General features: G+C 44.6%; 2 protein-coding genes across 2 annotated transcripts in view; one reads left to right on the top strand and one right to left on the bottom strand.

The window, feature by feature from the left end:
• Window positions 1-25,063, bottom strand: part of Sh3d19 (SH3 domain containing 19) — a 169,375-nt gene that overhangs the window by 124,742 nt on the left and 19,570 nt on the right. The gene's annotated exons all lie outside the window — the stretch shown is intronic.
• On the top strand, window positions 662-19,353 carry Prss48 (serine protease 48). The gene is given in 9 exon segments (XM_037207269.1): window positions 662-760; window positions 966-1,025; window positions 1,118-1,254; window positions 5,382-5,470; window positions 12,173-12,335; window positions 14,843-15,105; window positions 15,840-16,006; window positions 18,904-19,106; window positions 19,108-19,353. Coding segments are annotated over 9 exon segments (1,221 nt in total). The 3' UTR covers window positions 19,148-19,353.

The following is a 25,063-nucleotide window of genomic DNA, read 5'->3' as shown; positions in this document are numbered from 1 at the left end:
TGGTAATGTGCCAATGTGCAGTTGGGTGGAGTATGCGTGGGTGGGTGGGCGGGCAGATAAGCAGACAGATGTATTCAGGAAATGGGGAAGGCCTGCATCAGGCTGGCTAAGGAGCCTCATGTCTGTGTACAAAGTCTCAATTCTTATTACACTAAATCTACCCTTTATTTCTATGTAAGAATAAAGCTATATTCCAAATATAAATAATTCAATGCTATATTATTAATTATTTTGGGTTATCTTGAATCACAGATTTCTCCGTTCTATCTGAATGGGAACAACTATCATGAGCCTTGTTCAGAGCCAGGAAGCTCAGTCGGCAGATGATTTAAAAAAACCATAAATCAGGATTCTATCTAACATGGGGGCAAAATTTGTTTGCTTGTTTTTCAAGACAGGGTTTCTCTATGTAACAGCCCTGGTTGTCCTAGAACTCACTTTGTCAACCAGGCTGGCCTCGAACTTGCAGAGATCCACCTGTCTCTGCCTCCCAAGTGCTGGGATTAAAGGTGTGTGCCACTACAGCAAGATGGGGGCAAAAATATTTCAAATCAGGGCGACTTTTCAAACACCATAAGCATGGAATCTATATTTATTGCTGAAAGTTACCAGGGCCAGCATACATGAAGGGACCGAGCGTGTCTCTCATGGATCTGCAGACATGGAGAGGTGGATCACTGGCGGGGTGAAAGCAGAGAGCATGGGACTGAGTGAGGCCAGGATCTGCTCCATTCTGGTTGGGGCTTGGAGGGAGAGCTCTGTGAGGACATCACAAGGAAACACTGACCAAGTCCTTATAACAGCCCTACCTTCTTCATCCTACTGCTCCCCATCCCCAGAGCGCACCGTGAACCCAGGAGTATTTGGACAGGTCTCATTCCACAATCCTTAGCTAACCCGTGGAAAAGATTCATCTGCTTCCCTTTGCCCCTACGCCCTCAGGCCAACTTTCTTCTCTTCCCCAGGACAACAGAGAAAGCCCCCTGAAGTGTCAAGCTGAGAATTTTTGGGTCCTGGAATTTGTGGTGAGTTAAGGATCAAACTATATCCAAACCAGTGAATCTACAATATACTATACCAGGACCAGTGACTCTACAGTATACAGTACCTGAACCAGGGAGCCTACAGTATACAGTACCTGAACCAGGGCGCCTACAGTATACAGTACCTGAACCAGGGAGCCTACAGTATACAGTACCTGAACCAGGGAGCCTACAGTATACAGTACCTGAACCAGGGCGCCTACAGTATACAGTACCTGAACCAGGGAGCCTACAGTATACACAAACATCAGTTTCTATAAATCTTGGATTAAGAAGTTAGCCATCTCATCCACAGAGTTTTGTGCCACCCCCACTTCTTATGTTCCTCTGTTTTGTTTCTGCCTCTGATATTCTTGGGGCCACCTTAACAGGCGAGGTCAATATGGCCAGGATGAAGGAGCAATTGCAAATGAAGGAGCAAGAGCAAATTTTAGACGCCGAGAATTGTGGCGTCTAGCAAGACAGATACAGTTCTGTCGTCCTGAACGTCTAACCTGTTTGTTGACTTTCTCTGCCTGTCTGGAAAGCTGAGCTGCCAGAGTGAACACTTCAGATGATAGATAAACCCAATATCTTAACTTGATCATTATATAATAGGTGTACCAAAACATAGTATAACCCATGAGGTTGTACAACTACAATCTGTCACTTAAAAACCACTGGTTAACTCTAACAGTTATCATAATTATTCTTTTGATGAAACGGAGGCAGAGCTTGGAAAGAAATTTAGAAGCACAGAACTTTAAGGCTGAAAGGAATCCAGAAAACCATCTGGCCCAACCACTCTCCACATTCAGAAGGAAAAGACGCTGGGATCCAGGGGTTAGCCTGCTCTTGGCTGAATTTAAGAAGAAAATCACTCAACGTAGGACTTAGACTGGATTCTGAAGGGGGAAAAAAGGGGGATGGGGAAGAATGTGAAAGATCAAAAGGATTCAGGTAAACTGGGTCAGGCTAGAAGAGCCCACACAGTGCATCAGTCATCTGCTGTTGTACAACAAATCACTTCCAGACTTGAGTCACTGAAATAGTAAACCTTAGTTCCCTTTTGTGGGTCCGTGATCAGGAAGGGCTGGGCTGGGTAGAAGTGGTTCAGGGTCTCTCACGGACTGCTGCTGTTTGGGCCATATTCCACTCTCACCTCTGAGCTCAGTCATGTACCTGCAAGCAGACCCACAGGGACCTCTCTGCAGAACTGCCTCAGTGAAAATGGCTTCTCAAGAGTGAGTGACCGAAGAAGGAGTGAAAGCAAGAACTGAGGTCTTTTCATAACCTACTTGCATGTCAGTCTTCTCCTTACTTCCTGTTGTATTCCCTAGTAAGGAGTCAACAAGGTGTGACTCTCAAGAGGCAAAGACTGGGGGTGTCTTAGTGACTTCTCTATTCTTGTGAAGAGACACCATGACCAAGGCAACTTATAGAAGAAAGAGTTTATTGGGGGCTTACAGTTTCAGAGGGTCTATGGCCATCGTGGCAGGGAGCATGGCAGCAGGTAGGCAGGCATGGTGCTGGAGCAGGACCTGAGAGCTTACATCCTTATCTGAACGCATAAGGCAGAGAGAGCTAACCGGGAATCCCCAGTGACACACCTCCTCCAAAAAGGCAACGCCTACTAATCCTTCCCAACCAGTCTACCAACTGAGGTCTAAGAACTCAACTATATGAACCGATGGAGGCCATTCTCATTCAAACCACCACAGGGGACATAAAAAAGGCTGCCGTCCTCATTTAGAAGTTAAGGGAAACAGTGTAATGGCTCCAAAGTCAAGGCTGGCTGTGCCTAGCGCTCAAGGGTCAAACAGAAGAATGTAGGGGGAAATGCCTTGAGTCTCTCATTAGCCTTATCCACAGAAAGGACTTCACAGTCGTGCTCTCAGGTGTGGTGTTAGGGAAGGTTTTATTAAAGATACATCCAATGTGAATGGAGAGCAAGTCTAAAAACCCCTTTCATAACAAATGCAAAGGCTGCCTTATTGTTCTTTCCGAAGCTCCAGCATACAAAGACGAGTGGTTAAGAACATGGGATACACACTGGCCAGGGCTAAGCCCCCTTTCCCCCCCACCCCATAAAATAGTGAAACAATGTATCCCATGATAGATAAGAGTAAATCTTAGTTGTAGGAAGGAGTTCTGGCACAAAGTAGAATGAACAACAGCAAAGCAAGCATCCCAATTTCATTAAAAAAAAAATCACTATTGAAAATGACAGCTTTCATTGATAACCACACACACAAAATTACATAATGGTAAGTGAACTAAATCAGGACCGTTATAAAAGCTTTCCAGGGCTGGAGAGATGGCCCAGCGGTTAAGAGCACTGGCTACTCTTCCAGAGGACCCAGGCTCCATTCCCAGCACTCACATCATAGCTCACAGCTGTCTGTCACTCCAGTCCTAGGGAATCTGATGCCCTCTTTTGGCCTCTGTGGGCACCAGACACATATATGGGGCATGGACATACATGCAGATAAACCCCACATACATAAAATTAAGAAAATAATTTTTTAAAAAAATTTAAAGTTTTCCAAACACATGAAGTGCTAAGAACTTTGAAAAAAAATTCCCAAATATAAAATTACACAAATTATAATCAAGATTCAAAGAATGGTTACAGTTTATTCAACTTGACATTGGAGAATGCTTAAGCATAAGAAAGAGATGCCAAATATGTAGAAACATAAGAGAATGTGAAAGAAGCCATGTATCTAGATATTAGAGCCAAAAACACAAGTAGATAAAAGATTGTTATATAATCATAAAACAGTTGAAAGGTGCTTTGCAAATGGATACAATTCTTACCTTAAGGCATGAGTTTGCTTTTCAATAGACACAATAAATAGATGATGCTCATACCTGCTAATAATACGGCAAAACTGGAAAGTTAATTGTTGACTGTTGGAAACAGGAGCGGTGATCACTATGTAGTCTCATCATACCCCTGTACCCTACATTTCTCTCTTCTCCTATACTAGTAGATCACGAGTGTGTGTGTGTGTGTGTGTGTGTGTGTGTGTGTGTGTGTGTGAGAGAGAAGAGAGAGAGAGAGAGAGCTTTCAATATCACTCTATTTAGTCCTAACAATTAAATGTTATTATTTATCCCATGTTTACAAATGAAAACACCACAGAACAACTGAGCTAATATTAACAGATTTATCCAGAACTGCCTGACTCCAAATAATGTGGCTCTTTCCATCAGGAGTTTCTTCCATTCACTGCTGAAAAGTGCTGTCGAAGGTTTTTCCTTTTGCTACACCAGAATAACATCCACCCTTAGAGCCCAGTTATTGGACATCTTATTGGAGTGCAAATCTCCATTTGTAGCTGTTCATTTCTCCTTTGGAGCAGGTATGAACAGCTTGAGAGAAGACGCAAATGTCCTAGTTATCTTCTTAACCTTCTAACAGCGGCTAACAAATGGGAAGTGCCCAAACTGGTTACAGATGGTTGTTCCTTTGGCTTGGTTTGGTTTTTTGATACAGGGGCTCATAGGTTACACCCAAACTTTCTACATTGTTGAATATGACCTTGAACTCCTGATCCTCTTGCTTCTACCTTGCAAGTCCTAGGATGACAGGCATGTATGTGCCTTGCTTCAGTCTAGTTTTGTGTCAGGAGGAGGAGTTGTTGTTGTTTGGTTGGTTTGGTTTTTTTTTTTTTTTTTTTTTTTTTCCTCCAAACAGGGTTTTTCTGTGTAGTCTTGGCTGTCTTGGAACTTGCTCTGTAGATTAGGCTGGCCTCGAACTCAGAGATCCCCCGGCCTCTGCCTCTCGAGAGGGATTAAAGGCATGTATCACCATTGTCCAACTTCAATCTGGTTTTTTTTTTTTTTTTGGTTTTTCGGACAGGGTTTCTCTGTGTAGCTTTGCGCCTTTCCTGAGTCACTTGTAGCCAGGCTGGCCTCGAACTCACAGAGATCCGCCTGCCTCTGCCTTCCGAGTGCTGGGATTAAAGGCGTGCGCCACCACCGCCCGGCCAATCTGGTTTTTAAATGAACAAAATAAGAGCTATACAATATAGAAAACTCAACTGTTAAAACCATGAAGAAGGGTTCTTCAGGATGAGTAGAAGCAAATTTTTTAAAAGGAAGTATTTTTTCTTTAGTCATGTGTAGAACAGTACAAATCCCTACAATAAGGCAAGAAGCAGGGCAGAGCTTCCTACAGGGTCAGTCTCATTCAGTGGATACCCACAGACCACCTAAGAAAATTAAGAGCTAGGGAGAAGAGAGGGATGTCCATGGTGTGAGCTTGATATAACAGATGCACTATATATACATAGTAGCTAGTTCTATGACTATGTAGGGAAACGAAAGCCTGACTAAAATTTTCTTGTCTAGGTTCAAGAACGAAGACCAGACTGGGCCTTTTAAATTCATGCTTATCATCATCATCATCATCATCATCATCATCATCATCATCACCGGTGGTAATAGTGGTGGTGGTGGTGCATATATGAGTATGTGTGTATGCACGCGCGCGCGTGCATGCTCGCTCGCAGTGATACATGCACCACAGCAACTATGTGCAGGTCAGAGGACAACTTTTAGGAGTCAGTGCTCTCCTTTACTGTAGGTTCCCGGGAATGAACCTGGGTTCACGGGCTTCCATGGCAAGCTCTTTACCAGCTAAGCCACCTTGCCAGTCCCGGATTGGATCTTCCAGTAGAGAACATAGGTATCTGTTGCTGAGGGCACCGACAATGGCCAATGCCGGGGTCTGCTACAAACATGCTGGAGAAATCAATTAGTCTTTAGGACAATGGTTCTCAACCTGTGGGTTGTGACCCCTTTGAGGTTGCATATCAGATATTTACAATTCATAACAGTAGCAAAATTATATAACAAAATTATGAAGTAACAACGAAATAATTTTATGGTTGGGGGTCACCACAACATGAGGGACTGTATTAAAGGGTCCCAGTGTTAGGAAGATTGAGAACCACTGCTCTAGGAGGTAGTTTTATAAGGGATGTGCTCATTTTCCAATATTACAGATTGCTCTGACAGACTGAATCAGGGAAGGGACAGAAATGCAAGTCCATTGGCCCTATTTTATCTTCAGGGTACCCACGATAAAAATTAATTCCTGGGCTGGAGAGATGGCTCAGCGGTTAAGAGCACTGGCTGCTCTTCCAGAGGTCCTGAGTTCAATTCCCAGCAACCACATGGTAGCTCACAACCATCCATAATGAGATCTGGTCCCTCTTCTGGCCTGCAAGCAGACATGCAGACAGAACACTGTATACATAATAAAAACCCAAACCAAATTAAAAAAAAAAAAAAAAAACAATTAAAAAAATTAATTCCTAATGTGGCATCCTTCCTCTACAACAAGGTTCTCAACAACCTACTGACTTTGACCCCAGGGACATTTGGCAATGTCTGGAGACATGTTACAACTAGTAGTAGGTAACTCCATCCACCTGGCAGGCCAGGGATGCTCCTTAATGTCCCACAATTAACAAGGCAGCTACCCCACAACTAAGGACCATCTATTCCTAAGGCCACCGGTGCCAAGGTTTGGGACACCTTAGCCTCCAGTGTCTACTGGCACATATCTAAGCTGTTACCAAGGTAATGTTTGCTGAGAATTAAACTAAAAATGGCAGCTGCCATTTGTTAAGCTGCTTTAGTAGATGAAATCCAAGCACAATGCTAGCTCTGTACTAATACGTTTAATTCTTATGACAATCTTATGGTGTGTTATTTATTCCCATTTTGCAAAGATAAAGAGGTAGTAACTTGCCCACAGCCCCATAGCAAGTAACAAAGTTCTCCATACTAGCCCCCATATTGCCCTTTCCCAAACCAAGAGCTTTTGTGTACAGTAGAAGCAGTAGAAAAGAACCTTAGCTGTAACGTCTGGGGACAGAGAACCCAACACCTGTGACAGAACATGGTAAGAGCGGTGGAGAGCTCCTAGAGTGTCCCTGGGGTGGGCATAAGATTTACACCCATTACTTCCAATTCCTTGGTACTTTCTTATTTCAGAAAGTCAAGGAAGCAGTAAAATGGCAGCCTTAGCATCTTCCTTGATTGCTGAACTGAAATTAAAGTGTCTGTAGAGGAAAAGTGGAATAATCAATAAAGCGTATGATGATAAAGGCGCAATGCTCAATTCGATGTCACATTTTATAAAGGATCTTTCGATCTTCAGTTGATCCCTCCATGGCCCAGCAGGAGCCTGGAGAAAGGCCACTGGATAAGAAGATGTATTCAAGGCCACGGTGCCACCTTATCCACGAAAACAAAACTGCTACAGACTAAAAAACCACCGGAGCATTCTCCGAAGCGACAAAAAGAATTTAGCTCAGATTGACAAAGGACTCATGGGTCCTGGTTCTCTCTTTGAAAACATATATTTCCTTATATAACCCAATGCCATTGTCACACCCACCAGGATTAAGGCCACTCATCCAATATCCAGCTCTATCAAATTTCCTTCCTTACAGAAAAAGGACTCATTAGGGTTGGTTTATTAAATCTGGCTCCAAACAGGGACAACACCTCCCCCCCCCCAAAGTTTCGCATAACCTAGCGCAGTCTCTCTCCCTTTCTCCCCCACAGGGTTGACTGACTACAGAAACTAGGTTAGCGGCTTTAGAAAATGTCCCACATTCTAACTGGTCTATTTACTCCCTTGCACTGTAATTTAACTGGTTCTTTCATCCCCTGTATTTTTGGCCAATGGAAGCAGCTTTGGAGCTCAGGCCTCTCTTTCTCTGACAAGAATGCTGCACAGGGGGTTCTGTGCGCTTCATGTTCGAGACATCAAGGGGCACATGTCTGCCTTGTCCCACTTCCAGCCATGCCACACTTTATCAGAGGGCTCAAAGGTGCCAGCCTAAGATCCGCATCCACCTTCCCACTAAGGCTCCTGGCTATTTGCGACCACACTCCTAATCAGTTTTCACTATGGGCTAAGTGGTGACTCTCTAATTTTTTAAAATTTTCTACTAGTCCAAACACATTCATTGGGCGGACTCTGTCCCTCACTGGCTGAGCCTAATTGGTTTCTATGGACTATGATTTGTACAGGAAAAGCAGGACAACTCTTTTTACTCTCCAATTTTCAGAATAAGAAGCCAGTGCCCTCGTTACATCCCATAGAGTTTGCTTCCGACAAAATTCAACAGTATCAAGATACATTTTTATAACACATTTTTAACAGAAGAGACTCTGTGAGCAACCCAGCTGAATTCTAAAGGGAGTCAGTTAGAACTTCACATTTGCCTAGTGATACCAGACGCCCAGCAACCTGGCATGATCACGGGACCCAACAGTGCCTGCTCGAACCTTTAGTCCAGACAAATCAGAGGCCCGGGCAGAGCCCAAGGATCATGGCAAAACCAGGAGAAACTAACTACCTGTTCCAGACATGACTCCAGAGACAAATGCCAGATGAAGATGTGACTTTTCGCTTTCCTGCTTGCAGTGCTTGGGGAAGAACCCAGGGCCTTGTGGATGCTAGGCAAACACTCTGCTGTGGAGCTATTCCCGGCTCCCTAAGCCTTTTTAAAAAGCTACCTTCACAGATAAAATTGTCTGTGAACATCATAAATTATTGGAAATACCCACAAGGGTGGTTGTGATTAAAATAAGTGTTTTTTTTTCTTCTTCTTCTTCAGAAAAAAATAATAAGATGAAAAGCAGGAAGCCATAAATTATACAATGATAAAAATCACGGCAACTGGCACAAAGCCAGCTCGAATGTGTAAAGCTCAAAAACAGAGGATGTGAAGAACCCAAGAAAGCCTGGGACGCTAGTAAGTTAACTGTAGAGATGGCGCTTTATCTGGCAGATACCACCGAAGACAAGTGGATCTGAAAAGCATAAGACCAGAAAAAATGTAGTGGGGCAGTCAGTAAACAAATACATGGAGATATGGTTTTTTTTTTTTTTCAAATGTTCACTTCTTAAAATGTCTTTAAACTATAATTATTTAAATAAAGAAGTAGGCTGGTACAGGTCGGAAAAGCTACTAACTCTTGGGAAGATCACATTTCTGAGGCTGACCTGGGACTCTGTCTTAGCACACACACACACACACACACACACACACACACACACACACACACACACGCTTCATGACAACGGGGGAGTCAGGCTGAGAGCAACTTCACTAAAAAACAGCTGGCCTGCTCTGAGCATTTCTGTATCCCCGCCCTCCTCTTTTTATATAGGAAGACCTACTTCAAAGAGAATTGATCCACAGCCATGAGAACCTATGTCCTGGCAGGAGCAGATCATCTGCCAAATAAAGCCTCTTAGGAATTCAACAGACCACAAGGAAGCTCTTGGGCGGGTGGCCCGGGATGCAGTTGAGCCATTTTAGTGGATGACTGGCCAGGGATCTGAGTGGAGACACTCAACCATCCTGCTCCTGGCTCTCAAGCTAGCGTGCCTCCAAGTCCTCCCAGCCCTGGTCTTCAGGTCTGCCCTAGGTTTGCTCCAGATGTCCTTGTTCACACTCTGCTCCTGGCTTTTCCACGCACACCCTAGGTATTCACCTGAGACCACGCGACAATAATTGTCCTACACACAGATCATTGTCTTTTTTTTTTCCCCCAGAACTGAGGACCAAACCCACCCAGGGCCTCGTGTACTTGCTAGGCAAGCGTTCTACCACTGAGCTAAATGCCCAACCCCTAGATCATTGTCTTATACTTCATTTGTAAAGCTGATTCGTAAAAAAACAAATGGATTTAACTCAGACAGTGGGTTAATTTCCTCTTTCCCATTCTTATTTTCGACTCATCCTCGAATCCTGTACCTTTCCACCTTCTTGCTACGGACAAGACAAAACTTGAATCCTTCCCAGGACCCTTAGCGTGCTACTCCACTCAGGCAAAAACTCCACACATTGGGCTCCCCCGTGACAGTAGGGGGCGCTGCAGGGGCCTGCAGGAGCTCTGCTTAAATCTGATCCCTTGCGGTCTGGCTGAGGCGAGGGGGAAGAAGCTGAGAGCTCCGTCTGAAGGGAGAAGCTGGTCCAGCCTGTTACCTGGCTACTCCTCACCCCACTTCCGCCTGGGGCCCGGAGTAGGGAAGCAGGAAGTGTTGCACCCGAGGACCAAGGCATGGGCCCTGCCGTCCCCGTGGTCCTGCTGCTGCTTTTGCTAGGTGAGCCCCAGGGGCAGGGCCAAGAAGCGGGGAAACAGAAGCACTGGACTCAAGAAGGCATCATATGGTAACAAGGATGCTGCTTGGGAGTGGCATCATGTAAGAAACTCCTGCGAGATTATTGCATACACGCCACCGTTTTAATGTCGTCCCTGGTTAGATAACGCAGTAAAAAAAAGTCCTTGTCTTCATGAGACTTACAGTCAGTGCACGTATTTAAATAAATGTAAATTATAAAGCATATTAATGGGCAGTAAATGTTATGGAAGGAAAGGGGCACCTAAGGTTCAGGGACCAGACAGGCCTGTAATCCCAACAGTCAGGAGGGCTGAGGCAAGTTTGAGGTCAGACTGTGCTACAATCGGGAGTTCTAGGCCAACCTAGCCTACATCAAACAAACAAAAGTAACAACAACAACAAAAAGAGCTATGCTGTAATTTTTAACAGGCTAGTTTGAGCAGATACTGGAAAGAGACTGGGTGATAGCGGAGCACTTGGTTAACATGGTCCAGCCCTGCTTTGCTCCAGGGATTCCCCAGCCAGGGCCATGAGGGAATGAGGAAAGGACAGACACACAGACACAGACACACAGAAAAGCTGGGGTTGTGTGGGCTCTCTGATGGAGAACTGCAGCATGTTTATTATATACAGCTGAACAAGAAGGCGGGGTTATTACATACAGATAAACAAAGAGGCGGGGTTATTACATACAGATAAACATAAGAGGCAAGGTGTACGGTATGAAGCTGGATGGAGGAGGCAGGTTTAGCTGATTTCCTAGGAGCAGTGTTTATTGGGGAGCATTCTTCAAGCCATACAAATCAGTGGGAGAAAGCTACAGTGGACATTTTCTGCCCACACTGTCAACATCCACACATGAACCAGGGGAAGGCTCTTCCCTCTGAGCCTCACCCCTAGACTGAGGTGGAGGGGCTTTGGCATTTCTCCACAGGTCTGAGGCTAGGGTCCTTGACATGGCCATGCCCATGTCAACAGCATGCATTCACTCAGGACTTTATTCACTCACGGCCTCCTCCACTCCCTATAGGGAGGAAGTCTTCATGGAAATGAGTGAGTTAGATGAGGCCCAGGCCCTGGGAAACTCCATGTCAGGCAGAGGAAAGTGGAGGTATAATAAATAACTTGTTATTTCTCTGGTCTACAATTGATTAAAAGAAGGCTATACCGTCAGTAGCAAAGACGTAAGAGGTAGCAAAAAAGATACATAAATATTGTAAAAAAGACAATTCAGTTAAAAAAAACCATAAAAATGAACAGCCTATAAATCTCAAAAGTATCCAGGGCATCACTGTATTACAACTCAACATACTTGATTTTCCTGACAATGACCCTGAATCATCAAGTAAAAGGTAAACTTCTGTTGCTACAGGCAGGTAGGTCTAAAATTATCAAGAGCCCCAGTAACTGGTAGATATTTGTAAATTTTAGCCTTACCACCAGTCTGGAAAGCTTTCTGTTCAGTGAGCTTAAATATAAGATGTGTTACTATGCAATAATGATGTGGTGTGTTTTCTGTAGGGTCTTGCCAATACTCCTTTGCCAAAAAGAAAAATTTGCAATCAGGTGAGTAAGTAGTCTCCCCCCTGGCTTGGGACTGCTGGGTTTGAAACTAGAATTGGGGGTAGGGGTGGCTGGAGAGATGGCTCAGTGGTTAAGAACACTGGCTGCTCTTTCAGAGGACCTGCATTTAATTCCCAGCACCTATGTGGTGGCTCACAACCATCCATAACTGTAGTCCCATGGGATCCGATGCCCTCCTCTGATGTGCAGATGTACATGCAGAGGAAAACACCCATATACATAAAGTGCACAAATAAGTAACTTGAAGAAAAAAAACCAAAACCTGGAATTGGGAAGCTTGAGTCTTAGGGAAGGCTTCAGTCCTAAAAAAGGATGAGATGGGAGTTTGGGGACAATGATAAAATGGAGACCAGAGGCTGAACAGAACTCCTAGTCTGCACAGTTCCTTCTCTTCTTTGTCTAGTGTGTGGACGACCTGTATACCATGGACGTATTGTGGGTGGCCAGGCTGCTGCTTTGGGGCGCTGGCCTTGGCAGGTCAGCCTGCAGGTTGACCAGACCCACATTTGTGGAGGTTCCCTCATCAGCGACCGCTGGGTACTGACGGCAGCACACTGCGTGAAAACGTGAGTTGTAGCCGGGAGCTGGCACACAGACGGCTCTTCCGGAAATGGTTGGATGGCATCATGGGAATCAATAGGCTAGCACAAGTGTTAGGATCAGCAGGGCAGCAGAGAAGACTGTGTCATCCCGGAACGAACACAACCAGGGGACGGGGTGTAGACAATTCCCTTCCACTGTGCTAGCTCACTTCTGAAATACTAGTCCAGGGGTTTTGTCTTGAGCTTTTGGGTCTCAAAAAGAACCAGAGCTTTCTCAGAGCCATTGTCATGTGGTGAGCACTATGTGAAACTGGATCCTCCCGAGGACTCCAACTCAACATAAGTGAGCTGGAAACACTCTCCCCCAGCCGAGCCCTGAGATGACTGCAGCGACCCCGAGATGGAGGCGCTAGTTAGGCCACACCTGATCCCCGACTCAAAGAATCGAGACACAAACATGTTTTCATTTACATCACAAAACATTGTTGTAACTAATTGGCAACAACGGATAACTAAGATGCATAGAAGTCAAAATAACACGCTTTTTCTTGAACAACTGTGAAAACCCAGGAAAATGGTACAGTGACTTCAAAATGCTGAGGGAGAGTTTCTTCCTTGCCCAGAATTGTATATTCTACCCATATACAAACCATGAATCAATAGGGTATAAACAGACATTTACAAATATAGAGAGCCGCAAAAACATTACCACTCACACGTATAGGCAGGGAGGAACAGGGAAACACGGATCTAGACAACATGGTACAAGAGGATTCTCAAGAAAATCATAAATATTGTAAAGGTAAGTCCAAGATGAAGCAGGGGGAGCAGACCAGGACAAGAAGGCCAAAGGCCAGAGAAGCAGGGTGGGGGTGGTAACAGACTGCCCGACAGTACTGCCTGGACGTCCTGAGAAGTTTGTATTTCTAGCAGAGAGCTTGGGGACAAAACGATGAATCTGTGATGGGCATTAAAAAAACAAAATGAGCTGGGCGGTGGTGGTGCATGCCTTTAATCCCAGCACTTGGGAGGCAGAGCCAGGTGGATCTCTGTGAGTTCCAGGCCAGCCTGGGCTACCAAGTTGAGTTCCAGGACAGCCAGGGCTACACAGAGAAACCCTGTCTCAGAAAAAAAAAAAAAAAAAAAAGAAAGAAAGAAAGAAAAAAGAAAACAAAATGAGAGGACGTTATTAACCTCAGGAAAAGCCAAGGGTTTTTATGAGACATGCAATCACAAGCTACAGTCTAAGCCGCAGTCCAGGAGGTTACAAGGGGACAAGAGAACACTGACCTGACCGGTAGGAAGAGGGGGTGAACACCAGGCATGGACAGAAGCTTCACGGTTTTCTACGGTTGTAATGAAGTCCACGGCCCAAATCAACCCAGTGGGGAAGGGCTGGTTTCAACTTACAGTTGTTCTCCATCACGAAGTAAAGACAGGAAGGACAGGAACTCAAGGCAGCAACCGAGGCAGAGACCAAGGAGGAACCCTGCTCACTGGCTTGTCCCCAGCGCCTGCTCAGCCTGCTTTCTTAGACCACCAAGACCTGCCCTGGGGTCAGCTGAGAAAATGCCCCAGACTCGCCTACAGACCAATCAGATGGAGGCATTTTCTCAGTTGAGAATCCTCTCCCCAGATAACGTCAGCTGTGTCAAGTTACAGAAAAGTAAGCGGGACAAGGCTGAACAGTGAGATGTGTAAGAAAGCTCAGGGCTTACCCTCTGTGTTAGGAACTCAAAATCCAAAAACATTGTGTGGGGTGGGTGGGAGAGTGTCAAGAAAGTGTTTCTTTTAAGATTTATTTATTATGTATACGGTGTTCACCTGCATGTATATCTGCAGGCCAGAAGAGGGCACCAGATCTCATTACAGATGGTTGTGAGCCACCATGTGGTTGCTGGAAATTGAACTCAGCACCTCTGGAAGAGCAGCCAGTGCTCTTAACCGCTGAGCCATCTCTCCAGTCCCAGCATTTCTTAAAAATACCAGGGAAATTATTTATCTGAAAGAGCTGAAAGTGACAGACTGCCTATGCATAGTGTGGCCTATGAGCATTCTGCCAAGAACTGAAGTTATTTATTTTGTACATCTTATGAGACTACCTGACACACACTCACACACATACACACACACACACACACACACACACACACACACACACACACACACACACACTCACATACTACACACACACACCACACCCCACACATACACAGACTCATATACCACACACACTCGCACACACGCATGCACGCACGCGCACACTCAACCATGGAGAATGGAAGAGGTTAAGTGGGGGAAACCAGGAGAATATATAGGGCAAATTCTGGCCACCCGCCTATAAGAAGAGAAGCCAGGAGACTGGAAAAGGACAGAAAAAGGACAAACTAATCTCAGCTCAAGATTAACTGAGCCCTGGTGGTGTCATCCTTTCTTGGTCAGAGACTTTGGGCTGTAGTTGGGCAGCTTGTTTTGATCCGCTGTAGGCCAGCACATTGCTTTCATTATTCTCTCCCATCCTTTCCTCTTAGGACTTTGTATGCTCTTTTCTACACTGTGTGGCTTGGCTCCACGGATGTAAACTACTCAAGTAAAGGCAAGGAATACTATGTGTCCAGAATCGTCATCTACCCCAAACAGGACGGTCTTTTAGACGGAGACGTTGCCCTGCTGAGACTGTCTTCCCGGGTCACCTTCACAGATGTCATTCTGCCCATTTGCTTGCCAAATGCCACAAAGCAGCACACACTCCCAGCTTCTTGCTGGGTGACTGGATGGGGACAAAATAAGGAAGGTATGGGAGAGATGGGTGGACAGAGGGATTGATTGATTAGTTAGTTAGTTAGTTAGTTAAGACAGTTTTTTTGTGTAGCCCAGGCAGGCCTTAAACTTGCCCAGTAGCCAAAGTTAGCCTTGAACTCATGCTCCCTTATCTCCTGGAATTATAGGTATATGCCACCATACCTGGTTCTAGCTAATATTTTTCAACTAGATCAAAGCAATTTACAAGTCTTCAAATAAAATATCCTTTTGACATTTACCTGTTTGTTTACTTTTATATCATGCCCAGAGTCTGACTAGAACTGACAGAGCAAATATTAACAATTTAAACACAGAATTACCTCTCCTTCAGAGACTACTAAACATGACTTAATGTTTGGAGAGTCTAGGTTTTTTTTTGTTGTTGGTGGTGGTGTGTGTATATTAATTTGTTTATAAAATGCGTATTAACACTGTTCCAGAATGAAGTAGAGATATGACAGGAATTCATCTGGAAGCATAAAAATGAGGAGGAGAACAATTTTAGAATAATTTATATTATCTACACTTTGACTTAATCAGAAGTTATCTGAATATTCTTTATTAGAATGCTGGCATAAACTGAAACAATTTGAATTCATTTATTTGGATTTAACCATCTCAGACCTTTCCATAGCAAGGACAGTGGCTGGAAGGTGGCTGATTCTGACTGTGGCCCTGTCCACTTTCCAGGTTGTTACAATCTTACATTCCTGTCTTCCTCTGCAGGTCATTACCCCTCTGCCCTCCAAGAAGTTGAAGTACCCCTGTTTACCAGAGAGGCCTGCGAAAAACTGTACAACCCAATCGGCGCTTTCATCCCAGAACTGGAGCGGGTCATCAAGGAGGATGCACTCTGTGCTGGCGACACTCGGGATGAGAAGGACAGCTGCAAGGTTAGTGTTTGCTCTTGAGGCTCTCCTGTGTTCCTTCCTTCCTTCCTTCCAGGAGATCTTACTGTGGCTCTAAGTTGTTTTTATCTGTTATTAACAGTAAATTATGACCCAAGCCATGATGGTCCTGACAGTAATTCTTGAGCTATGCTGGACGAATCAAATGACCTATATCAATATTTCAATTTATTTTACTTTATTTTTGAGATTATGATTATAACATTTCCCCCTTTCACTTCTTCCCTCTAAACCCTCCAATGTGCCTCCTCCTTGACCTCTTTTAAATGCACAGCCTCCATCTTCATTTCATGGTTGTTACATATGTGTATACACACACACACACACACACACACACACACACACACACACACACTCCTAAATAGATAACTATAACCTGCTCCGTCTATATATGTTACTTGCATATAGGGCTGACCATTTGGTGTTAGATAACCAATTGGTATGCTCTTTCCTGGGGAAGACCATATCTCTGCCCCAGCATTCCTTAGTTGCCTACAGTCTTTGTGTAGGGCTGAGGAGGCCTCATGGGCTTTTCCCTGTCCACTCTGACATGTCTGTGTTGTCTTTGTTCAGCTCGCATTTGGGCAGTCATGTTAGTGAGACCCTGTGTAGCTTCTGATGTTACTAGGAGACATAGTCTCTCAGCAAACTCCTGGAACCCTTGGCTTTTAAATAATCCTTCTGCTCTTTCTTCCATAAGTTCCCTGAGCCTGAGATGTGGGAGTTGTGCACATTAAAAAAAAAACAAAACAAAAAAAAAACATCCTTAGCTTATCTGGTAGCTTGAACTTCAATAGAAGCCCATAGTCTTGATGACTTGAGGTCCGGGGACAGAGCTCAGAGCTACCACAGGCAGTTAAAAAGTGAAGGGCAAGCACTCGGGAGGCAGAGGCAGGCGGATCTGTGAGTTTGAGGCCAGCCTGGGCTACCAAGTGAGCTCCAGGAAAGGCACAAAACTACACAGAGAAACCCTGTCTCGAAAAACCAAAAAAAAAAAAAAAGTGAAGGGCAAAAGGATAGAGGGAGGGAGGGAAAGGAGGGAGGGAGGAAGAGAGAGGGGGGGGGAGGGGGAGAGAGAGAAAGAGAGAGAGAGAGACAGAGACAGAGACAGAGACAGAGACAGAGACACTGACTGACTGCAAGCCGGCAGCCTGGATTCACCAGGGCAATACAGCACATACTTGACTGGGATGAAGGTCCAAGCAGTGGCTGGGTTAGTTGGTTGTTTTTATGGTGCTGGGAGTCAAACCCAAGGCCTCACGGATGCTAGGCAAGTCTCTACCATTGAGTAATACCCACAAACCTTGATGGCTAACAGTTGATCAGGAGAATGACATTTGAAAAGTATGTGATGAAATAGTATTAAAAGATGAAAATTGTGTTTACCTCAGTATATTTATGAAAAATTATAGCTCTTAAAAAACGTAATAGCCGGGCGGTGGTGGCGTACACCTTTAATCCCAGCACTTGGGAGGCAGAGCCAGGTGGATCTCTGTGAGTTCGAGGCCAGCCTGGGCTACCAAGTGAGTTCCAGGAAAGGCGCAAAGCTACACAGAAAAACCCTGTCTCGAAAAAACCAAAAAAAAAAAAAAAAAAAAAAACCAACAACCACGTAATAACACCTGGCAGTGGTGGCGCACGCCTTTAATCCCAGCACTCAGGAGGCAGAGCCAGGCGGATCTCTGTGAGTTCGAGGCCAGCCTGGTCTACAGAGCAAGATCCAGGACAGGCACCAAAACTACACAGAGAAACCCTGTCTTGAAAAAAAACAAAAACAAAAACCAACCAAACAAAAAAAGATACATCTTATGGGTGGAGCTTAAGCAGTGGTTAGAGAAACTCAGTTGTAAATGTCAGTTCTATAAACAAGAGTATCTCAAGTGAAAAACCTAATCTCTATTTTAAGACACTGGGGAAGGAGGCTGGACACAGTGCAGTCGTTTCAGGGCCATGGTTTCAATTTGAGCATTGAAGAGGAAACCGGGAAGGAAGGGAACAAGGGAGAAAGACTGCCACTAAAGAGAGGGAAGGGGGAGGGGGGGGGAGGGGGGGGGGAGGGGAGGGGAGCAGGAGGGGGGAAGAGGGCACAGTACTGGGGGTTGGGGAGCAAACTAGACCTGGAAAAGAACAAAGAAAATAAGGATTTTATTTACTGAAGCAGAGAGCAGAAAGACAATAAAAAGTCAACAAAAGCCAAACTTTGTTTTAAAATAAAATTGGAAAAAAAGATAGCTAGACTGAGAAGTTAATAAGCTGATCCTAAAACTCATATAGAAATTCAAGTGGCCATAAACAGTCTTGAAAAAGAAGAACAGAGTTAGAAGACTCAAACTTTGATTCCAAAGCTTTCTACAAAGTGACAGTAATCAAAACAGTGTGGCCGAGCGTAAGACCAGACACACACGGTGAGCTGTGGACAGCAGTATATCCTAAAGCTGTTACAAAACAAAGAAACAGGGACCAAATTACTAATGACTGTCATTTCATTCCATAGAAGAAATGAACATTTAACACTAAAAAGACAACAAGAAGCCATGGAAAAACAGGAGTAGTATGTTACACAGAGTAAGTCTTGCTCTGTAGTGAAAACCTTAATGAGAAACGTCACATTAATTTTCCTTTGCTTTTTCATGGTTAATCAGATGAATATTTAGAAAGGACCGATGTATTTTTCTAAGGTCCCTGCCAATTTCACATTCTGTGATTCCAGAACTCCCGTGAGCTCTCCCTGAAGCAGTGGGAAGTCCAACTCCCTGGCAGCTGCACAGCTCAGTCCAGGTCCGGCTCTGAAGAACTCTCCATCCCTCCCCAACTGATAACAGTCCCCTCCCGACCCCCCAGGCCTTCTCACTGCTGAGCTCTGGCCTTTCTGTCTCCCTTAGGGCGATTCTGGAGGGCCTCTTTCATGTCACACTGATGGTGTCTGGACCCAGATAGGTGTGGTGAGCTGGGGTTTGGAATGTGGCAAAAATCTTCCTGGAGTCTACGCCAACGTGACCTACTATCAAAAATGGATCAGGACCATTATCTCGAGAGCTCGGGGCTTGGGTGGTGACTGTACTTACGTGACTTCTTGTTCCCTACTCTCTCTGGCTCTCCTGGGATCCTCCTGAGCCTTGGCTCTAACATGATACCAACAGTATATAGAGCTGATGCTGCTGAGGAGCTAATGGGATGGGATGTGTGGAGAATAAAGCCTTGGGCAGAGAAATCATAAGAGAGTCACTGAGATTCCTGGATGACTAGCTTCATGATTTTGTTTTCAAGGTTCTTGATTTCCTCATGTTTTATTGGTTGGAATGCAAACAGCTAATAAACAAGGCTACCACTTCTCTGCATGGTATTTTTCTTTTATTTTTATCCCAGAATAATGTATGTTATGAGGGAGGAAGGATCCTTTCTATGAATAAATATTTGTGAATCTGAGTTAAATAACTACTAGAAAATCAAAATGATGTAAGGGAGGGTTGTTCAAGGAACTCTAGAAAGGGTCTATTTTGAACCTTACCTACATCAGGGATTTCTTACCTACTCTGTATTTTTTGCCTCCTCTATTATCCTTTGCTTCCCTTCTAACCCTCTTCTATCCCTCCATCTGTAACAAGGAGTGCGTATAAGCAGCTTTGCTCTTTTAAAATTCCTGTGTGGTTTACTACTACAAATATTGTTAGGTTTGACAGCACAGTCTCTAATCACAGCACCTGGAAAGCAGAGGACTGCAAGTTTGGGGCTAGCCTGTGCTACATCATGAGTTTGAGGCAAACCTGGGTTACAAAGCAAGACCCTTTCTAAAAAACATAGATCAATCAACTAAATAGATTAATGCTATGAGCCCAAGCCCTGAGGTCTCAGGTAAACAATCTTAACCTACCAAGGTCCCATAATGTCTGCTTTATAATAAAGGCCTTCAAATGTTCAGACCAAGGAAAAGAGCCTCTGCCTTTAGACTGCAGGAGCTCAGAGCTTCGTCCTGAATGGACCACAGTCATTATCTTTCTCTTTGATTGTAGGCTGAGGCTTCTGTCCTGCCAGCCATTCTCAAGTAACCACACAGAGGCTTAATATGAATTATAAATGTTCAGCCAATAGCCCAGGCTTGTTACTAGCTAACTCTTACATTTAAATTAACCCACATTTCTTATCTATGCTTTGCCACATAGCTCATGCTTGTTAGCTCATTTTCTCCATGTCCTGCTTCCTCGGGGGCTGGCTAGTGTCTCCTGACTCCCCCCTTCTCCTTCCCAGCATTCTCAGTTTGGCTTTTCCATCTAACTATATCCTGTCCAGCTACTGGCCAGTCAGCTTCTTTATTAAACCAATCACAATGACAAATCTTCACAGTGTACAAAAGGATTATTCCACAGCACTTGATTTTTCTGGTGTAATTTCATTTATACACCTTTGAGCCATCCTTTATTTCTCATTTAATTTGTTTATTGTATCTATGCCTTTTATAGTAAATCAACTTTCAAAAATAATTTTTTTTATAAATAAATACATTAAAGAGGAGTGAGTATGAAAGCCAGGCATGACACGTGCTTATAATCCCAGTTCTTAGGAGGCTAAGGCAGGAGTTCAAGGCTGGTGTAAGCTACAGGGACAATGTCTAAAATGAGAAAAAGCAGCAGCAGGACCGTGAGGGTGGACTTGGAAACTTAAGATCTGAGCCAGCAGGATGGCTTGGCAGGTAGGAACACTTGCCACCAGGCCTGACGACCTGAGTTCAAGCCTTGGGGCCCACAAGGTAGAAAGCAAGGGCCAACTCCCAGGAGCTAATCCTCTAACCTCCATATATACACACAGCACATGCACTCAGCTCCCATACACCAAACAGATGAACACAGCTTAAACGTTCTGAGGACTCTGATAACTGTGAATCTTACTTTTAGACCTGCCACTACAGTGTCCTAACTGGTGTTTCCATGTCCTTTCCCAAGCGATAACTTTATACCCAACTCCTGACTCTCCATAGCATTCACACCGGTGATTTTAAAATAAAAAATACTTTTAATACCTGCCTCCCTATTTCTCCTGCTCACAGCACACTGAAGGCATCTTGTTCAGTATAAGAGAAAAGTCCTTCACACGGTCCAGAGCCCTCAAACCCGGCCCTAGGAGGTTCCAGCCTCCTCTGATGTCACTCTACCTCCTGTGGATGCCCAGCCTTCCTTGGCTGCTCCACACACCCCTCAGCATAGACTTTTTACATCTTCTATTCCTCCTCCTGGCTGCCCTTGCTTGGTGAGTCCTTACCATGACTTCCAATCTCAAGCTACCCCTCACTTTCTGAAAGAAGCTGTGTTGGCTGGCTCTCCTGGCCAGAGCAGATCTTTATAATAAACATTTACACAGCACGATGGAGCCCTCCTTCACAGAACTCAACACAGCACTTACCTAACGTTTGTTTATGTAGCTGTATAATTATTGTATCTGTCTTATCAAAATGGAAGGAAGGAACGTAAGAATTTTCGTTTTCATCTACAACTGTATCCCAGCCATGCTAACCATCTGAATGAAGGGAAGAATGAAAACCACCCGACTGATTTTTGTCATCCCCAGCTACACTGTGAGAACTTGAGTATTTTGTCTCCTGAGACAACCCAGAATCCCATAGAATTCTTACACTCAGGTTTCTAGATGCTAATTAAATAAAAGGATGAAAGGAGGAGATGATGCTCCTCCTGCCCGGCCATAACAAACAGAAAGGGGAGATTACTAAAAGCAGGGGAGCTAAATACTCATTAGATGCAAGAACAGAAGCTAAGGCCCTCTGGATCACACAGCTGATGGAGAAGGAAACAGGAAAGCTAGACTACCACCGAGGACCAGGGCGGAATAGAAAGTGCAGGTGTGAGCCAGAGTCACAGGGCAAAAAGGACTTGGGTCAAGACCATCAAAATAATGCTTTCTCAAAATGGGAAGCAACTCCCCCTCCAGCCCCCTGCTGCCACCCCCAGCATAGGATCTGGCAAAACCTTCTCATTAACCAGGAACCAAAACGTAAACCTTTAGTGGGTGCTGGGTCCAAGCGGAAAGAAGTCTATCAGAAGGACCCTGTCACTTGACAGGACGGAGCAGGAATGAGAACCTGACTGGACAGCAGCCAGGTGTCTTGCCTAAGAGACAGACTCGGTCCCGGACAACATAGCAGATTCTTCCCCCGAGGAAGTCTGGAACGAGTCAAGAGTGTGCACCTGTGCATTTAACAGTATCGAGCACCCACCACGTAATGGGCACCAAATCAACAGCCCAGCCTGAGATACTCTAAGCCTGCCTTGAAGGAGTTGACAGCCTGGTGAAGGAGCAACATGAAACTCAAAAGAAACACACTGAAGCCATGTACAAGAAAGTCTGATGGAGAAAAATCAGACCAAAGCGTCAGGTAAGAGTAACGTTGTTTTTCTTCCTCTCCTGCTTCTAGTCTGCACTGCCCGTTTACCATGGTGACCTGAGAAAGCCCCAGCATGTTTCTTACACTGAATTAAAATCCACCACTAAGACACCCAGAGCAAGTTCTTGATCCTTCAGCCCGTTTCCACCTCGTGGCCTTATTGTGTCTGCCCTCCGTACCTAAAATATCCTTCTTTTGTACATCTCAATGCACTTATTTCTGTCTACTGCTTAGAAAAGGAAGCGAAGAACACCGACAGAATACATTCAAAGCACCATAGGGAATGGTGTTTTTAATTTGGTTTTTTAGGGCTTGGGGGTGTGGTTCAGTGGTAGAACACTTGCCATGATAAGCAAAGCCCTGGATCCTACTATCCCCAGCACCAGCAAAGAAAAATTAACAGTCGATAGATGAATTGCAGGGCATCTGAGTTATACCTCATTAATGCCACGTTCTAAAAACGAACAGGGAAGTTTATCTCCTGCTTCACGTCAATATCGACTTGTCTGTGATATACTTGGAGCTCTCTAAACATCTGAACAATACTTGTGATTGCATTTCAAAACAAGACGCAAAGTAATTATATACATTTTCTGTTTCAGTTGCTAAAACACAAAATGGAAAGCATAACCCAAGATGTGGGGTATGGAACTTGCTAATACATTACTGAGGGGGAAAAAAAATCAATAGATATTTGTATTCACAAAACTAAAATGTCAAGCAGTTACAGGCGTCTAATGCAGTCAGCACCACCACACTGGCAGACTGAAGGAGGGATAAACAAGGGCATCTTTATTCTCCGCTCTGGGAGGGCTCAGCACAGGACTTCTGATTTAAAATCAATTTTAATTTGCAGAATATGTTACTTCTTGGAATGTCTCATTTTCATCTTTGTTACCCTTCATTTTCAGATGTCTCGAGAAATTTTAATTAAGGTAGGATTTTAATAAATAAAAATCGCTGAAAATCTAGTAAACAACATTTTTCCTCCCCGAAAAGTGGGAGGGGGAGAGTGTATAGTTAGTGATATCCAGGTTTTTTTTCTTGGTAGCAAGTAGACTGCTTCAAGTAATGACCTAGTTTTCCCCTCGATTCCATTAAGCCATCCAGTTGTCCTCCCACACTCGGGGACATTACAGAAAGAGTTCGGAACAGAACCGGAAGCCTGCACGTTGCTACTGTTTCAATGGTGACCCTTCACTCCTCCAGATGCTGTTCTGTGGATGCTACCGCCAGCTCCCCGTCAAATCTGACAAAACACGCTTTATTTACATAATAGAAAGCAGCCATCTGCAACTTTTTTTTTTTTGAGACAAGGTTTCTCTGTGTAGCTTTGCGCCTTTCCTGGAACTCACTCTGTCGCCCAGGCTGGCCTTGAACTCACAGAGATCCGCCTTGCTCTGCCTCCCGAGCAGAGATGGCTCAGAGGTTAAGAGCACTGGCTGCTCTTCCAGAGGTCCTGAGTTCAATTCCCAGCCACCACATGGTGGCTCACAACCATCTGTAATGAGATCTGGTGCCCTCTTCTGGCCTGCAGGCATCTGCAACTTTTTTAAAACACCCTTTCTTCGGGAAGGGGAGGGAAAGAGTTGCTCAGAGAACCAGAGCTTAATTTCATTCTCTATTCCCAATAATCGAGAGGAAATATTCAACCAGATGAACAAAAAAGACTGAGATCTTTCATGCAAATCCTAACTGCCTTTCTCTCTAAGACTTTCAAGATCATTATCTTTAAGCAACACAAATTCTCTCCAGCGTCTTCTGTGATGTAAGACTTCACTTCCAGCTCCATATGGCTGCAGGAAAGTGATGTAGATCTAGTCCTGTGGTACTGTGTGTGCCACTTACGAAACACACAGTATAGGGCTGTGATTAACTCAGAACACCCAAGAGTGGAAGGCAGGGGCAGGGAGCCAGCCTGGAGATCCTGGATACTTCAGATATTCAGTCTGTGTTTAGTGGAAATTAGTGAACAGGATCAATCTGGACAGAGCTGGGTGGCGGTGAAAAGACCATGTCTGATCAGCTTTGGATGTGACCTGGGAGTGGTAGGAGTGGGTGTGATGTCAGGACAGGAGGATGGGAAAGAGAGGAGAGAAATTAAGAATGACAAATCTCACAGTCACTGGTCTCATGGTGAATGTACCATTAAAAACAAAATGAGGGAGGAGGAGGAGAAATGGATTTACCATGCTATCAAATTAGGCAACAGAATGAGTGAGGCCTCCCTCAAGGATTCCCACGTCCTAATCCCCATAACCTGTAAATATGTTTTCATACATAGTGAAAGGGGTTTGCATATAAGATTAGGTATTGGCCGGGCGGTGGTGGCGCACGCCTTTAATCCCAGCACTGGGAGGCAGAGGCAGGCGGATCTCTGTGAGTTCGAGGCCAGCCTGGTCTCCAAAGCGAGTTCCAGGAAAGGCGCAAAGCTACACAGAGAAACCCTGTCTCGGAAAAGAAAAAAAAAACAAAAACAAAAAAAAAATAATAAGATTAGGTATCACAAAATGGGGAAACTATCCTGGGTTATGTAGGTAACCCAAAGTAATGACAGGGCATATTGACATTAAGGCAGGAGAACTGGGACCAGAGATGCTTGTGGGCCACCGTGGTAGTTTGAATGTAACTGGCCCCCATAATCTCATACG

The sequence above is a fragment of the Peromyscus leucopus genome, chromosome 6 (assembly GCF_004664715.2).
Source record: "Peromyscus leucopus breed LL Stock chromosome 6, UCI_PerLeu_2.1, whole genome shotgun sequence".
NCBI classification, from domain to species: Eukaryota; Metazoa; Chordata; class Mammalia; order Rodentia; family Cricetidae; genus Peromyscus; species Peromyscus leucopus.
The sequence above is the reverse complement of the archived record's forward strand: the minus strand, read 5'-3'. Positions and strand labels throughout refer to the sequence as shown.